The following is a 17,432-nucleotide window of genomic DNA, read 5'->3' as shown; positions in this document are numbered from 1 at the left end:
TTAAAAATCTTTTTGCTAGGTATATATATGTCTTTCATTTCTAGTACTACTTTTGTGCCTTTTTAATGTTAATAATTACTGCTAGATGTTTTTAAATTTTCTTATATTTTTAAGTATTACCTTTTAATATTGTCATTCTTGCTTTTTGCTTATAAGTTATTATTTTCTGCTTTCTTTATTATATCCTTTACTTATTTTTAGGTTCACTGTGTTTTCACTAGTTTTTAAAGTGTAGTTTATGTGAACCACTTTCAATATTTTCAATATTTTTTCTCTTACTATATGCAGTAAGGACTCTTTTATACTATATGAAAGTAGCATGTGTTTTCTCTGAATACTTTAAGGGACTTAATCACAAATTAACTTGAAAGCAAGTAAAATTACTGAATATTACAGTTGGAAGCTATATTAGGGCTCAATTTTTTTTTCCATTTCACTTTTATATTAGTTTTTTAAGGGTTGCTATCACAAATCACCACAAACTCTGTGGCTTAATGAAACAGAAACTTACTGTCTTATGGTTTTGGAGGCCAGAAGTAAAAAAAATCAAGCTGTCTGCTGGGTCATGCTTCCTCCAAAAGCTTTAGGGAAGAACTTTTCGTGCTTCTAAGCTCCTGGTGGGAGCCTATCCTTGGAATTCCTTGTCTTGAAGCTATGTCACTCTAATCTTGGCTTCTGTTGTCACATGGTGTTCTCCCCATGTGTCTCTCTTCATGTTTCCCTCTTCTTATAAGGATATCAGTTACTTTGGCTTAGGAACCATCCTAATGGCTTCATCTTAACCTGATTACGTCTTTTTTTTTCTTTTTTCCTTTTAGGGCCATATCTGTGGTGTGTGAAATTTCCCAGGCTAGGGGTCCAATCAGAGCTACAACTGCTGGCCTATACCACAACCACAGAAATGCCAGATCCGAGCCACATCTTTGACCTATACCACAGCTCACAGCAATGCTGGATCTTTAACCCACTGAGTGAGGCCAGGGATCAAACCCACATCCTCATGGATACTAGTTGGGTTCGTTACCACTGAGCCATAACAAGAACTTCAAATTACATCTTAACTTGATTACCAAATAAGGTCCATTCACAGGTACCAAAGTTTAAGACTTTGGGGGTGGAGGTGTCACAATTCAATCCATTACAAACAACATAATCCAAAACCAAGTCCCAGAGAGGATAAACAATGCTCATGGTGAGATGGTTTAATGCTATTCATTACTGCTCGGATTTCCCTACTCACAGGGTTTTCTCAGACATTAGAAGATATATTCAATTCCAAATACTTCAGAATGGCGTAACATGGTAAATAGGAACATCTGGGAAGTAAAATCTTTGCTCATCCACCAGGGGGAGCCAGGCTCAACAGGACTCCCAGGACAGCCAGGAGTACCAGGAGAAGATGGAGCAGCAGGCAAGAAGGTAACACTGTTTTGCATATCAGTGAAGTAAAACTATTGAACCATTGAACCATACTATATCTTGGTAGTGCAGGAGCCCAAATTAAGCCATTCAAGATAAACTCAGTCTTTTTAAGAAAAAAATCCCGCAACACTAAATTTCCTTTTTCATTTACTTCAGATAGAATGAGCACCAATTCAAAGGCTGAGAAGTATCTGCCTTCTCTCTGGTGTTTTGGAGAACTATTCTCCACTGACCTAGTCCCCTTGGATTCCTAGAAAGCACTTTCATTTAAGCTTAGAGAAAAACACCTTTTTCCTTTCTCCAAAAGGAGAGTTTGTAAATGTATTCAAGAAGTAAGGCCATTAGAAATATTTCCTGAAGTATTTTGAGTTGACATTTGAAATACTCATTTTTCAATATAAGTAGTGAAAAATAGCAGATGGAGAGGCCGAAGGTCTTTCTTTTCTTTTTTTTTTTAAAAAAACAAACCACCCAATGTGAATGAAGAGCCAAAGGAAAGTGAGCTTATTGCTTTGGAAATTGGCTGAGAAATTGGACTTTTCATGATATTTCAGCTGCTCTGAGTGAAACTGTAGTTGAATATTAATTTATTCAAGTTGGCAAACTTCCAAATTAATTTCGAGACTAGAGTTAAGTTGTGTTGTGTTTTGGAGGATCTCAGCAGAGAATCTACTGGCTGTAAGAAGAGTCAAGGTGGGTGTCTGTAGTGGGACCTCTAAGACATCAGTGTCATTTTCTCCAGGGAGAAGCAGGGCTTCCAGGAGCAAGAGGCCCTGAAGGACCACCTGGAAAAGGACAACCTGGTCTCAAGGTATGGAATAATTTACAGTGTTAGAGAATGGAGAGCAGACTGCCTGTTTGCTGGCCCTGACACTAAGGACAGGAGAAATTTGATCATTATTCTTGCTATGTCAAAGGTATTTACTTCTGGCTTAAAATTATGGATACTAGCTTTTGAGCTTTTGTAAGACAGGAAGCATGTATTATTCATTTTTCATTTTCCTAACAACTGTCATAGGCCCAGCCTATAGGAAGAGTTCAACATATGTTTTCTCAATAAACAGCTAGATTGACATTTATAAAATACATCACAGGGGAAAAAAGAGCCTTGAGATACATCCTTGAGACTTGAAAGTTCATAAATTTTTTCCAAATATTTCTACATGCTCATGCAGTAATGAAAAATATCACCTATTAAGTGGCACTTTCACAACATGGCATAAATTTATTTTACACATTGTAGAAATGATAGTTGAGTAATATCTTTATATGTCAAGATGAGAATATCAAAATTCATCAATAAGACCTAAGGGGTCAGATGTTCCAGCAGTTCTTATGTTCAGTCATCAATGCTCATATAAATATTCCGAAGAATTATATATGAGTAAAGTAAAAATAAAATCTATATACTTACTAATGTTCTAATGTTTTATAATCCTATTAAAATAGCAATTGATAGCTTAAGATATATCTTTTGAGAACATTGTCTAAAATTGAGTCATTAACCTTAAATGTGAGAATTTGAAATATAAATATACTTGTAGAATTTCAAACACTTAAAATTACTAACCAGACTATGAGATCTACTTTTGGGGTGGGAGGGTGGGCAGGAGGAAGTGGAAATGTGAACAGAGAATATCCTTTTAACATCATGCCAAAAAAAAGTTCTAGAAGTAATTGCCCACTAACATTCAGGAGAGCTAATGTTTTCTTCTATATACCCTTGGGAACGAATGATATCTAAGAGAGCTAAGCTTTGAATCCGTGTTTTGCAGTCGTTGGAGAAAGAACATTCAGAACAGCATGAAGATAGATAGAATGAATACACAGAACCATGTCAGGGAAACCAAGGAGAAATGTTTTCAAGAGGAAAGCAATGTGTGGTGGGGAATATCCCAGCAGGGCAAGGAGAATAGACGTTAACTAGAGCTGGGCTTTGAGGTGATTTGGGGCTTATGGAAGGCCATATCACATACCCAACACATGCTGTGTCTCAATGTTGGCATTTTATTTAGTGAATTCCTACTGATGGCTTCTTCTTCTTCTTTTTTTTTTTTTTTTGTCTTTCTCTCTTTTTAGGGCCACACCCATGGCATGTGGAGGTTCCCAGGCTAGGGGTCTAATTGAAGCTGTAGCCGCTGGCCTATACCACAGCCACAGCCATAGCAACACCAGATCCAAGCCGAGTCTGCAACCTACACCACAGCTCATGGCAATGCTGGATCCTTAACCCACCGAGCAAGGCCAGGGATCAAACCCCCTACCTCATTGTTCCAAGTCAGATTCATTTCCTCTGTGCCATGCCAGGGACACACCTGCTGTTGGCTTTAGATCAATAAATTAAGTTTGGTAGTGAGTGGGAGGAAATAAATAGTTGTAGATAGATTTCATCTCTATTGGCAAATGATAATGATAAAATAAGTGATTTTGGGACATTTAACAAGTTTTTTAAATTTTCTGTCACTACTCTCCATCAGTATGTGTTAGGGAGTTAATCACATGTCTGTGGACTCTATAGTCACCTCTTCTTAGAAAAGTGTCTGGTTTCTGATGACTTTGGTAGAGTCCAGTGGTTCTGAAAGTGTGGTCCCAGGAACAGCAGCACCAGCATCACCAGGGAGTGCATCAGAAAAGTAAATTATTGGACTGCCGTGCAGAACTACTAAATCAGGAACACTGAGTGTGGGGCCCAGCCATCCCTAGGTGACTCAGATGCATGCACAGGTGTGAAAAGTGTGGTACCATCATTTCTGTTATAAGTACAGAATGGCCTTGGCTACAAAGCCCAAGGAGTTCTTTTGGTGAGGTGGGCACACACTTAGGTATAGTGCCTTGCTGATAAGCCTTAGAAGAAGGAGAGTTTGGGAATGCCCTGAGGCTTCTGGTTGAAGGTAATGCAGTTCCCTGGGGAGAGCACAGGTGTAGACAAGCCTGTTGGAGAATACCAGGCAGTTTCTAGCTCTGCCCTGGGTTGATGCTCACTCATCTTGCTGCCAAGTGAATTATTGGCTTCCTTACAGAGAAAGGACTAGCCTCTCCTCTGAGAAAGAAATGGAGCTGGATTTGAAAAATGTCTCATTTTACATTTTAAAACTGAAATAGCCCGAAAGCTGAAAAACAGCAGGAAAAACATAGATAGCTCTCTTCTGAAACTGTGACTGTCTCAGAACCATCTGTTAATAGAGTGAGAAGGCAAAAGAATTGTAAGTTCAAAATCCCCACAGAAAGGTAGTGAACATTGAGTCTAGAAAATATTAAATCCTACTGAATAAACGGGAAGCCCTGAACAGTTCTGAATTCATCTGATCTGCTCAAGAACATTGACAAACCCTGTACAGCTGTGCTGGTCCTGGGGAACATCACTTTACAGTTGGTATTTATTGAGGATCTGGCCAGGATAAGGTTAAGACGGTAGAAAGACTATTAATATAACAATTGTTTTTATAATTGTTTTTGTTAGGGGGATGAAGGAAAGAAAGGGAGCAAAGGAAATCAAGGACAGAGGGGATTTCCTGGGCCAGAAGGACCGAAGGTATGTTTCTTATATTCTCGTTTATGTTTTGGGAAGATGGTAATTATATATGGTTTTAATGGAATATTAGATTTCTGCTGTTTCTTTTTTAAATGATTTATATTTTTTCCATCATAGCTGGTTTATATTCGCTGTTTCCTTCTTAATAAATTAAAAAAAAAGTCCCCAAATGAAAAAGGCTTTAGAAAACATACTGTTTCAGACCATAATAGTATCGAATAAAGAGATTGCATAGAACATGAGATCTTCATTGGAATGTTTATGCTTCTTTTTCTTTTCTTTCTTTCCTTTTTTTTTTTTTTTGTCTTTTTAGGGCCACACCTGAGGCATATGGAGGTTCCTGGGCTAGGGGTTGAATCAGGGCTGCATTGTGTATGCCATAGTAACACAAGATCGGAGCCACATCTGTGACCTACACCACAGCTCACAGCAACACCAGATCCTTAACCCACTGAGTGAGGCCAGGGATTGAACCCACATCCTCACAGACACTATGTCAGGTTCTTAACCTGCCGAGTGGGAACTCTTATGCTTCTAGGAGAGCATCTGTGTGTCGGTCCTCTCTAGTAACAACCAGATATTCAGAAGTTAAGATGAAGTTAGGACCATAGGAGACAGCAATTCTCCATCAGCTTGTTTGGCTGAACAAGAACAGAAACGTTGCAGATGGAGAGGTGGTTCAGTGAGGATGAAGAGCAGGGCTTCACAAGGTGGGGAGTGGACTCCCACTCTGCACCATCCCAGGAACCTTGGGGCACCCATCACTTCAATCGTAGGGGAAAAAAAAAGAGTAATAGTATCTATTTCTCAGCGTCGTTGTGAAGACTAAAAGTGAGTAAAGCACTTAGCACAGCTCCTGGCACATAGTAAATGTTCAACTCATGGAGTCATTCAGAAAGGAAAAAATCAATACTATGAAATGGAAAGTGGGGCGTAGGTGTCCTGATAAACTGTCCAAGATGGGATGCTGAGGAAGAAGTAAGGATATTGTGAAGCAAGCAATTAGGTGTCCTGACTCAAGCAGGAGAGAATATGGAGGTCGTCCAGATGTGTCAGGAAACAGAAATGGCAAACCTGAGAGTTCAGTCCTCTAGAAACATGCTAATTGTATGAAGGAGTGTATTCAAGGACCAGACTATTAAAGTACCTCTAAAAAAAAAATGTGCCAGCTAGACAGGAGCAGACACAAAACAAAGAATGCCCTGTAGACCAATGATTCTTCAACTTCACTGTCCATCAGTACTGCCTGGGAGCTTGATACAAACCCCTGTGTCTTGGCACTATGCCGAGAGATCTGAATTTGGGACGTGGGTGGGTCCCAAGAATCGGCTTTTCTTAAATAAGTGCCTTCTGTTGCAGATGGTTCAAGAGGCAAATGATGAGAAAAGCCGTCATATAGGAAATGTGTTGTATTGGAATAGTGATTACTCTTTACGTCTTAGTTAGTCTTAACGTGAATATTTTTCCGTATTTTGAAAAAAGCTTTTGTTGATGAAGAATTGCCATGTTTTCCTATGATAAACTATAATGGGAAAGAACATTAAAAAAAGAGTGTATAGGAATTCCTGTTGTGGCCCAGCAGGTAAAGGACCCCGTGTAGCCTCCATGAAGATGTGGGTTTGATTCTTGGCCTTGCTCAGTGGGTTAAGGATCCGGCATTGCTGCTGACTGTGGCATAGCCCTAAGGTGAAGCTCTGATTTGACCCCTAGCCTGGGAATTTCCATATGCCAAAGGTCCAGCCATAAAAAGGAAAAAAAAAAGTCTGTATGTATATTCATACAACTGAATCCCTTTGCTGTAGAGCAGAAATTAACACAATGTTGTAAATCAACTATACTTCAAGAAAAAAAAAAAGAATTGCCCTATTTTAAAACAGAATCACACCTCAATAAAGGTCTTTAAAAGAACTGCATACGTTCTATATACATGAATTTGTATCTAAAAGTAATTGGTCTCTTTTTAAAAAAGTAGAATAGATTCAATCTAGAAGCATAATTTTGCCTAGCCCGTTTTTTTTTGTGAAAATTTTACCAGGTTAGTGTTTTTTTTCTTTGCCATGGAATTGAATAGGGTGGTTATCTGTGGCCCAAATCCTGACCATGTCTGGAGCCATTGCCTCACAGGATTAGAATTAAGGGCTAGCACTTGGATCACTGGCCCCCTATGCTGGTATGCTTGGATTGGGTAATCAGCACAGCGGGAGGCCTGGCTGTGAAGATGGGCATGGCTCAGGGCAGGTGTGATTACCAGTGAATGGGATGGATGGAGTTCCTCTTGGAGGAGGCAGGAGAACCAAATAGTTCATTCTCTAAGGCAGGAGGAGGCAAAATTTTTAGTGAAAGTGCAGGCGGCAGATATTTTAGGCTGTGTGGGTCAAGAAGCAAAACTAAGGATATTATGTAGGTGCCCATGTAACAATTGTTTAAAAATGTGAAAACCAGTTTTTAGCCTTGGGGGTGCAAAACCAGGTGGCAGGCAGGATTTGGCCCACAAGTCCCAGCTTGCAGCACTTACTCTAGATGAGTCTTTTCCAAACTGCTAGATTACACATCCCTACTAGTAAACAAAATTTGGCCACACTCCAATAGAGGTTTATTTTTCAATTGTAGTTTTTATTCATAAACTATTATATGAGAGTTCCCATCGTGGCTCAGTGGAAGCGAATCTGACTAGTATCCATGAGGATGCAGGTTCAATCCCTGGCCTCACTCAGTGGGTTAAGGATCTGGCATTGCTGTGAGCTATGGTATAGGTTGCAGATGTGGCTCAGATCCCAAATTGCTGTGGCTATCTATGGTGTTGGCCAGCAGCTGTATCTCTGATTCCACCCATAGCCTGGGAACCTCCATATGCCATGGGTGTGGCCCTAAAAAGACAAAAAACAAACAAACAAAAACTATTATGTGTCATGAGATTTATATAAATAATTAAAATTTAAAAGATGAGATAAAAGCATCCAATGAAGCCCTAATATATTCTTCTCAGATCCCAAATTGGTTAGTTTGAACACCCTGTGCAGAGTGTACACTCTCTTTTAAAGACAATTGCTTTGTGTGGTGTTTTTAAGTGAAATAATGGTACCTTCATCAGAATCACCTAAGCTACCTCATAAAAATTCATATTCCTGGGTCCAGCCCCTAGAGCTATTGATATAAAATCTCTCAGGCTGGGAGTTCCTGTTGTGGCTCAGTGAAAATGAACCTGACTAGTATCCATGAGGATGTGGGTTTGATCGCTGGCTCCACTCAGTGGGTTCAGGATCCGGCATTGCCAAGAGCTGTGGTGTAGGTTTCAGATGTAGCTAAGATCCTGCATTGCTGTGGCTGTGTCATAGGCCGACAGCTGTAGCTCCAACTGGACCCTTAGCCTGGGAACTTCCATATGCGGCCCTAAAAAAAAAAAATCTCTTGGGCTGAAACCCTGGACCCCGTGTTTCATCAGGTTTTTCTGATGATGTATCTGCTGCCCAAATTTGAGAATCATTGGTCTAGAAGCAAGAGGTAGATATATTGTCTGCTGTTCAGACTGAGTCTTTATTGAGACTCCTATTGAGACAATAAAACAAAACAGATACATTTTAATTTTTTCTGTTCAAAATTTTTTTTAAAAAAACGTAAAGTCTCGACTTCTAAAGAGGGATGTGAAAGAGCATAAAATGAAAGACTGCTGTACTGTGGGCCAGAAAGTAAAGTAACAGAGGAAAAAGGTATAAACTAGAAGGAACATGATTTATTTACCAAGTGTACCCCAAATTTATAATTGTTATAAGTGAACAAATAGTTCCCTCTGAGCTTCCTGGCACACAACATGAGAACGAATCACCGCAAATTGAATACTTATTATTTGCTAGTAAAATGATGCACAGGAGAGAAAAATTCCCCATTACTCAGAAATTAACTAAATGCATTTATTAAAGGCTCTGAACTCTTAGTGATCAGTAACTTTAGGGGTGATTTAACAAAGATGCTTAAAATATTTTTGCATTGGCTGTGAATATTATGACTTAATGTGTCACAATACTTTTAAAATGCTCCATCACTTCTCAGCCTTTTGGATAAATTGAGTGAAATACTTTAAAATGCTGGAAACACATATATATATTTTCCTGTAATAATTCCTATATATTGTTTTTGTGTTCAAAGTATAATGAATACTTTGCTCTTTTTTTTTTTTAAGGGTGATCCAGGAATTATGGGCCCTTTTGGAATGCCTGGAGCATCAATTCCTGGACCACCTGGGCCAAAGGTATGCATTCCTGGGAATTTTTTTTTCCTCTTTGGCAGTTGGATTGGGGAAAGATTTATGAAACCAGTGAACTAGAATTTTAGTTTTGGAAGAACCCCAAGATATTATATAGTTCAACCCTGCTATTTCATAATTAAGCTGGTGAAGGGCCAGCTTAAGATTAGAAACCAGATGTCTTGCTCCAGGTCTTGAACTTGTCATATTACCTTGAACAACCTCTCTTAAATCCTAGACTCAAATGCATGTAAGAATTTATTGCCACTTATTCAGAATAATCTGTGAATCAGAAAGTCTAGCAGAAAAGAAATTCATTCAGATTTAAGAGCATTTCCAGACATTTTCACAGTCTAAATATTTGAGTCTAGATAGCTATCTATTATTTCAGTGGTCTTTGAATAGCTTAGTGGTCTTTACTGACAGTTTTTATTTGCTGAAGATTTGAAAATCTCCTCAAATGTATTAGGATGTGCTCTATCAAGATCTGAGACTAACAGATTAAGCCCTTTCCAATTGGCCAATTGCTTTTCTGCTCTGCGCCATAATGGTTTCTCACACAATGTAAAGCCCGAAACTGTGAACATTATTTGAAATGTACAGGGAGATAGAGGAGGACCTGGGATGCCTGGATTGAAAGGAGAACCTGGAATTGCTATTCGAGGACCAAAGGTATACTTTAATTATGTTCTTTTGTTTGTTTGTTTCCTATATGTAAGAGAAGCGAAAGTAGATTTAATGCATCATTAGTCTTTGATGGGGATTATTCCACTTTTAGTCGCTACGTTGATGGACTGAAATTTAAGAATACTCTCTATTCCTCTTTTTAAAAATCAAGCCGGCATATTTCTTTTTCATAAATGTGGGGGATGATAGTTCCTGTTGTAAAATGTTTGTTGGCTAAACATTTGATTGAAAATGCTCTTTTTGCAACTTTCATGATGTAGGAAATTATGTGGCCTTTAGTCCCCTTCATTTACATACTAATGTTCAATGTATCTCTTCTGCAAAACATTGTCCAAAAATTCATGTTTAGAAACTTTAATCAAATTTCTCTGCTTTGTTTTTTCATCTTTCAGAGTAATTTTCTTTTTTGTTATTATTATTATTTTTAATAGTTATTTCCCCAATACAATTTTTTTCTGTACTGTACAGCATGGTGACCCAGTTACACATATATGTACACATTCTATTTTCTCACATTATCATGCTCCATCAGAAGTGACCAGACATAGTTCCCAGTGCTACACAGCAGGATCTCATTGCAAATCCATTCCAAAGGCAATAGTCTGCATCTATTAACCCCAAGCACCCCAACCACCCCACTCCCTCCCTCCACCTTGGCAACCACAAGTCTATTCTCCAAGTTCATGATTTTCTTTTCTGAGGAAAGTTTCATTTGCGCCTTATATTAGATTTCAGATATAAGTGATATCATATGGTATTTGTCTTTCTCTTTCTGATGTACTTCACTCAGAATGAGAGTCTCTAGTTCCATCCATGTTGCTGCAAATGGCATTATTTCATTCTTTTTTTATGGCCGAGTAGATTTTCATTGTGTATATATACCACATCTTCCTAATCCAATTGTATGTCGATGGACATTTGGGTTGTTTCCAATGTCTTGGCTATTGTGAATAGAGCTGCAATGAACGTGCGGGCACATGTGTCTTTTTAAAGGAAAGTTTTGTCCAGATATATGCCCAAGAGTGGGATTGTGGGGTCATATCGTAGTTCTAAGTATAGATTTCTAAGGTACCTCCATACTGATCTCCATAGTGGTTGTACAAGCTTACATTCCCACCAACATTGGAGGAGGGTTCCCTTTTCTCCACACCTCCTCCAGCATTTGTTATTTGTGGGCTTATTAATGATGGCCATTCTGACTGGTGGGAGGTGGTATCTCATGGTAGTTATGATTTGCATTTCTCTAATAATCAGGGATGTTGAGCATTTTTTTTTTTTTTTGATGTGCCTGTTGGCTATCTGTACATCTTCCTTGGAAAAATGTCTATTCAGGTCTTTTGCCCATTTTTCAATCAGGTTGTTGGCTTTTTTGCTGTTGAGTTGTATAAGTTGCTTGTATACTCTAGAGATTAAACCCTTGTCAGTTGCATCATTTGAAACTATTTTCTCCCATTCTGTAAGTTGTCTTTTTGTTTTCTTTTGGGTTTCCTTTGCTGTGCAAAAGCTTGTCAGTTTGATTAGGTCCCGGTGGTTTATTTTTGCTCTTATTTCTGTTGGGAGACTGACCTGAGAAAATATTCATAAAGTTGATGCCAGAGAATGTTTTGCCTATGTTCTCTTCCAGGAGTTTGACAGTGTTTTGTCTTACATTTTCCTCTTTAAGCCATTTATTTTCGTGCATGGTGTGAGGGTGTGTTCTAGTTTCATTGCTTTGCATGCAGCTGTCCAGGTTTCCCAGCAATGCTTGCTGAATAGACTGTCTTTTTCCCATTTTATGTTCTTGCCTCCCTTGTCAAAGATTAATTGACCATAGGTGTCAGGGTTTATTTCCGGGTTCTCTATTCTGTTCCACTGGTCTGTCTGTTTTGGTACCAGTACCACACTGTCTTGATTACTGTGGCTTTGCAATAGTGCCTGAAGTCTGGGAGAGTTATGCCTCCTGCTTGGTTTTTGTTCCTCAGGATGGCTTTGGCAATTCTGGGTCTTTTGTGGTTCCATATAAATTTTTGGATTGTTTGTTCTAGTTCTATGAAAAATGTCATGAGTAATTTGATAGGGATTGCATTGAATCTGTAGATTGCTTTGGGTAGTATGGCCATTTTTACAATATTAATTTTTCCAACCTAGGGGCATGGGATATCTTTCCATTTCTTTACATCTTCTTTAATTTCCTTGATTAATGTTTTATAGTTCTTGGCATATAAGTCCTTTATCTCCTTGGTCAGGTGTATGCCCAGGTATTTGATTTTTGGGGTGAAATTTTAAAAGGAATTACATTTTTGTATTCCTTTTCTAATATTTCATTGTTAGTATGCAGAAGTGCTACTGATTTCTGAATACTATATCTTAACCTTATATCCTGCTACTTTGCTGAATTCATTGATAAGTTGTAGTAGTTTTTGGGTTGAGTCCTTAGGGTTTTCTATATATAGTATACATACAGTGACAGTTTTACCTCTTCTCTTCCTATTTGGATGCCTTTTATTTCTTTGGTTTGTCTGATTGCTGTGACTAGGACTTCCAGTACTATGTTGAATAACTAGAGTTATTTTAAATGAAAGTGCCAATAATTATAGGAGAAGACAGCTTTAAGTAATCATAGCTATTTTTCTCTGGCAAGAAAGTACGATTTCTCTGCCTAAATAAAACCCAACATCACAGCAAAATTTTACATTCCAAATGTCAACAAGCACATCCTAGTTCATAGAAACAGGCTTCAGGGCTTCATAATCTGTACTTATTTAATTAGTAGCATGTTGTTATATAGCTTTGAAGCTGCCTTTAGTTTATCAGATTGTCTCTTCTAGATGAAAGGGTTCAAGTACTAACATCAGTGGTTTTCAGACTCCAAAAAAGAAAACTTAGAGCCATCTTTGAAATATCATGCAAAACCTATGGTACACTGATATAAGTGGGAGTGGTTCTTTGTGAAGGAGAAGGCAGGATCCTGACCTCTGCTGTTCTTAATCACTTTAAGAGTTGTCCTTGCCAGAGTGATGATCTTCTGGCTTACTGGGGATGGAAGAAGTTCCTGGGGATGTGGGACTTTAAAGCTAAAACAGAATGTCCTGGGCAAACTAGAACAAGACAGTCAAACTGCTCCCTAGACTCTGATGCAAACAGGAACCCAAGTTATTTATGATTCAAGGAGAAAATTCCAAATTTCCTAGGGCTAAAACTACAGATATGACCTTGAGCAAGAACATGTGGGTGACAATTTTCATATTGTTTGATAATTTCCCAAATCCATGTATTCCCAAGTCTGTGACTTAAAGTTACTTCTCTCTACTTATACTATTCTTTACAATAGAAATAAAATCCAACTAAACATGCAGCCAGGGTTTATAATCTACACCTTTTCCCCACTGCTCATTATTGGGCATTTTTGGTGATGGCATTTAAAGTTATTTGCTTCTTCACTCCAATCATTTTTCTAGTCCCATAACCCCTAAAGATACTATTTCTGCCATTCTTCCCTAATGCACTGGTGTTTAAGCTCTTGGAGGGTTAAATGTCTGATGAGAGTCTGGGCACATTAATTTAGCTTTGTGTGTCACTGCAGGAACCTCTCAGATCCCTGATTTAAAAAAAAAAAAACTCATTTCAAAACACCTGATTAAGATCTCTACCCTAATTTCTGTTGAATGAGAGGGACACTTAAGTGGATCGCTCTTCAGGACATTTCCCTGAATCAAGTACAGAAAGGCCAAGTGGCAAACTTTGATCTATAAAACTATTGTGAGGAGTCCAAAATAAAAGTATGAGAAAGAAGATTGCCCTTGTCAATGTTAGAGGTAACAAGGAACTGAAATTCTTGCAGGAGAGAAGATCTCTAGGAAAAACACATTCATAAACTATGAATGCTTTAATGGCTTTCCCCCCCTAGTATGGGTGCCAGAGGATAAACAATAACAGCTGCTGATAATCTATCATAGACTTGGAACTTAGAAATAAAAATTGAAAGTGAATTTTGATTCCAGTTTTCTTTCCCTTTCAACTTAACCAGGGAACAGTTATTGCTTTGTTTTGTTGCTGGCCTGTTCCCTGTTTAAGCATGGAGAGAAATGGGCATCTTATTTTGGGACCTGTCCCATGAGAAATGTTGAGTGCTTTAACCTTAAACATAATTGGGATAGCATAATAAGTTGCTTCTGAAAAGTGACTAGTTTCCTGTAGTGGAGGATAAACCAAAATTCACCTCTCCAGAATAGTTTGTTTTTTGCTCTGTCGTACAACTTTAAGAGATCTTGTTTTTGTTAATGAGAAGTAGTACATTAAGCTTTTGTAAGTGGTCACCTGTTTTCTGAAGGTCCTTTTTTTTTTTTTTTTTAATCTTTTTTAGGGCTTCACCAGCAGCATATGGGGGTTCCCAGGGTAGGGGTCAAATACAAGCTGTAGCCACTGGCCTAGCCACAGCCACAGCAACTCAGGATTGGAGCCACATCTGTGACCTATGCCACAGCTTGTGGCAGTGACAGATGCTGAACCCACTGAGCGAGGCCAGGGATCAAACTCAGTTCCTCATGGAACTGGGTTCTTAACCAGCTGAGCCGCAATGGGAATTCCATCCTTTTCTAATCTTGGAAAACAAAGGTCTATTATTAGAGTTTCTGCCTGATGTGAATAAATAAATAAAAAAATATTTAAAAACACGGACAGCTCTTTATCAAAATGATTGAAGTGCATTGACAAAAGCCACTGTAAGTTATCACAGCAACAGAATGGAATGTGGTATGAAAAGAAATGTTTTAACTATAAGTATGGAAGTTCCTGTAGTGGCTCAGTGGAAATGAATCTGACTAGCATCAATGAGGACGCAGGTTTGATCCTTGGCGTAGCTCAGTTGGTTAAGGATCCAGCATTGCCCTGAGCTGTGGTGTAGGTCGCAGATGTGGCTGTGGAGTATGCCAGTGGCTGCAGCTCTGATTTGACCCCTAGCCTGGGAACCTCCATATGCTGCGGGTATGGCCCTAAAAAGACAATCAATCAGTCAACCAATCAATCAATATAAGTATGATAGACTTACATTTAACAAATCTTCCTAAGACTCTTCCTCATTTTTTTTTTCTTTCTTTCCATTTTAATTTAGCCAGAAATTTCTCTGAGTTCCTTTTGTAGAATGAACTCTATTGTTCAAAAGGCAATAATCCTCCTTCCATATCCTCTATACAGGAGGCTGGTAGTTGCTACTAAAAGTTTTTTAATCCTAAGGTCATCACTGTAAAGCAGTATGTATAACGTCTTCTAGGTCTCATGATACGAACCCACTGTGAACTCTGTGTCCTATTCTTTCATAACTTGTTTTTTAAAAATAAATCTGTTTAAAATTTTTATTTGAGTGTCTTTATTCCCCATCTAATTTAGGCCCCACTGAGGAAGATAAAGATAATAGATGTGACATAGTAATAGGTAACCGAGTTATTTTATACTTAAAATTTTGGTATGTATCCCTCTCACATGATGCTTACGGAATTTCTCATTTTATACTTCCTGATTTATGACACTAAAAATGTGTAATTTTTTAGAATTAAAATATCAGCACATAGCCCTTTTCTAATGCCTATGAAGTGTGTGTCCTATAGACAATTTTGTAATGGCTCATATATATTCATTCCCTCTACTCATTCCATGCTTCCCACAAGGGAAATGGGTAAGACTTATGAGGAGACTTATGAGGAGCTGCCACACGTGGTAGGATTTCCTTCTAAAGTTTTTCAAGTCATTCCTTTGTACTTCTCACTCCTTGGCATATGGAGTTGGTATTGTGCCTAAGTTTTGCCAGGTGTCTCATAGTTTAGTCTAATGGTATCTCCTAATGTTGGACTTTACCCAGGGTGCCCAAGGCCCTCGGGGACCAGTGGGTGCTCCAGGACTCAAAGGCGACGGCTATCCTGGTGTGGCTGTAAGTGTGGACCTTGCTTTATTACCACCCCCCTTCTTTTCCTCTTTTCCTTCTTCCTTCCTCCCCTTCCCTTCCTTTCATCCCTTCCTCCCTTTCTCTCTCCCTTCCTCCCTTCTTTTATCTTTTTCTCTCTTCCTCTCTTTCTTTTCTTTCTTCTCCCGCCCTTCCTTCCTTTCTCTCTCTCCTTTACTTCCTTTTCTTTTCTCTCTCTCTTTTTCTTCCTGCACACAAGATTTCTCCAAGGTTGATCTCTTTCCCTTACTGCCATCTCAGGGCCCACGAGGATTACCAGGACCTCCTGGACCAATGGGTTTACGTGGAGTTGGAGACACTGGAGCCAAGGTAAGACTTTGAAGTAGGTAACATATTAGCTTCTAAAAATATACCTGTAGGTAAGTGACTTGGTAAAGGTGAACATTTTTATCAGACACAATAGATAAAAGAGTGGAGATATCTAAAGAATTGATCAAGTTATTTATCCTTATCTATAGACTTCCTGGAGATCTTGAACATGCAGATTAACATGATGGCTTTGTGCCTGCCTCCCTGAGGGCAACACTCACATTCTTTCACTTCTTTGTCTTCATGTAGCAAGAACAGAGTTTGGTTCAAATACCTCCCCTCTCAGCCATGCTCTTGCCTAGGTGCTCTCCTCTGCTCCCATGGCTTATCCACTATTCACCTGCTAATGGTCTCCACAATTCTATCTTCCCTCCTCCTAGCTCTGGTCTCACACTTCTAGTTTCTTACCATACATCGCCTCTTAGGGTTCCCACAGACATCTCTAACCTAACACCCAAAATAAAGCCTTTGATTTTCACCCCATAAGCCTGGAAATGGTTCTTCCAAGTACCCCTTTACAAGTCATGATGCCTGAGTCATTCTTGGTCCCCTTTTTTCCCTCAAGTCCCTTCATAGTCCTTTGGTAAATCCTATCAGTTCCACCTTGTCTCTGGCTGCTTTTCTCCTTCAGCTTCCACCAGAGAGACTATCTTTGTTTACTACCCAAGCTATTAAAACCACCTCTTCACTGGTTTTCCCTCTGCCCTTTTTTACCTAGCAGGCAGGTTGGTCTTTTAAAACAATACATCAGATCACATCCTTTTCCTCTCAAAAACTCTCTGATGGCTTCACTTTCTATGGAGAAGAAGCCCAACCACTTTCCTAGGCTTCTGAGGTCCTTCACAACCTGACCGCAGAGCCACTTTCTTCCATGCTGCCCACCTCCAGCCACACTGGCCTGCCCTCTTTCAGCTCACTCCTGCTTCCAGGCTTTGGCTTTGTCAGGATGGCTCATTCTTAAGACTTCCACTAGAATCTCGCCTTACTGATCACCTTACAAAAGGCATTCCTCCTACCCCTCTCTCTCCCTCCCCCATCACGATCCCATCCCCGCCCCCCCACAACCCCTCTGTGTATTTCCTCCCTAGCACACATCACTTTCTTTTTTTTTTTCTTTTCCCACTGTACAGCAAGGGGGTCAGGTTATCCTTACATGTACACATTACAATTACATTTTTTCCCCAGCCTTTCTTCTGCTGCAACACGAGTATCTAGACAAAGTTCTCAATGCTATTCAGCAGGATCTCCTTGTAAATCTATTCTAAATTGTGTCTGATAAGCCCAAGCTCCCGATCCCTCCTACTCTC

At 39.1% G+C, this 17,432-nt stretch overlaps 1 protein-coding gene across 2 annotated transcripts in view; it reads left to right on the top strand.

Annotated features, from left to right (window-relative positions):
* Positions 1-17,432, top strand: part of COL28A1 (collagen type XXVIII alpha 1 chain) — a 166,216-nt gene that overhangs the window by 75,962 nt on the left and 72,822 nt on the right. For both annotated transcript variants that reach the window (XM_047753700.1, XM_047753699.1), the window contains exons 19-25: positions 1,348-1,419; positions 2,165-2,233; positions 4,883-4,954; positions 9,132-9,200; positions 9,798-9,866; positions 15,715-15,783; positions 16,057-16,125. In XM_047753700.1, coding sequence (XP_047609656.1) covers positions 1,348-1,419; positions 2,165-2,233; positions 4,883-4,954; positions 9,132-9,200; positions 9,798-9,866; positions 15,715-15,783; positions 16,057-16,125 — 489 coding nt within the window. The remainder of the gene's footprint in view (positions 1-1,347; positions 1,420-2,164; positions 2,234-4,882; positions 4,955-9,131; positions 9,201-9,797; positions 9,867-15,714; positions 15,784-16,056; positions 16,126-17,432) is intronic.

Source organism: Phacochoerus africanus, chromosome 11 (assembly GCF_016906955.1).
Source record: "Phacochoerus africanus isolate WHEZ1 chromosome 11, ROS_Pafr_v1, whole genome shotgun sequence".
Taxonomy (NCBI): Eukaryota; Metazoa; Chordata; class Mammalia; order Artiodactyla; family Suidae; genus Phacochoerus; species Phacochoerus africanus.
The sequence above is the reverse complement of the archived record's forward strand: the minus strand, read 5'-3'. Positions and strand labels throughout refer to the sequence as shown.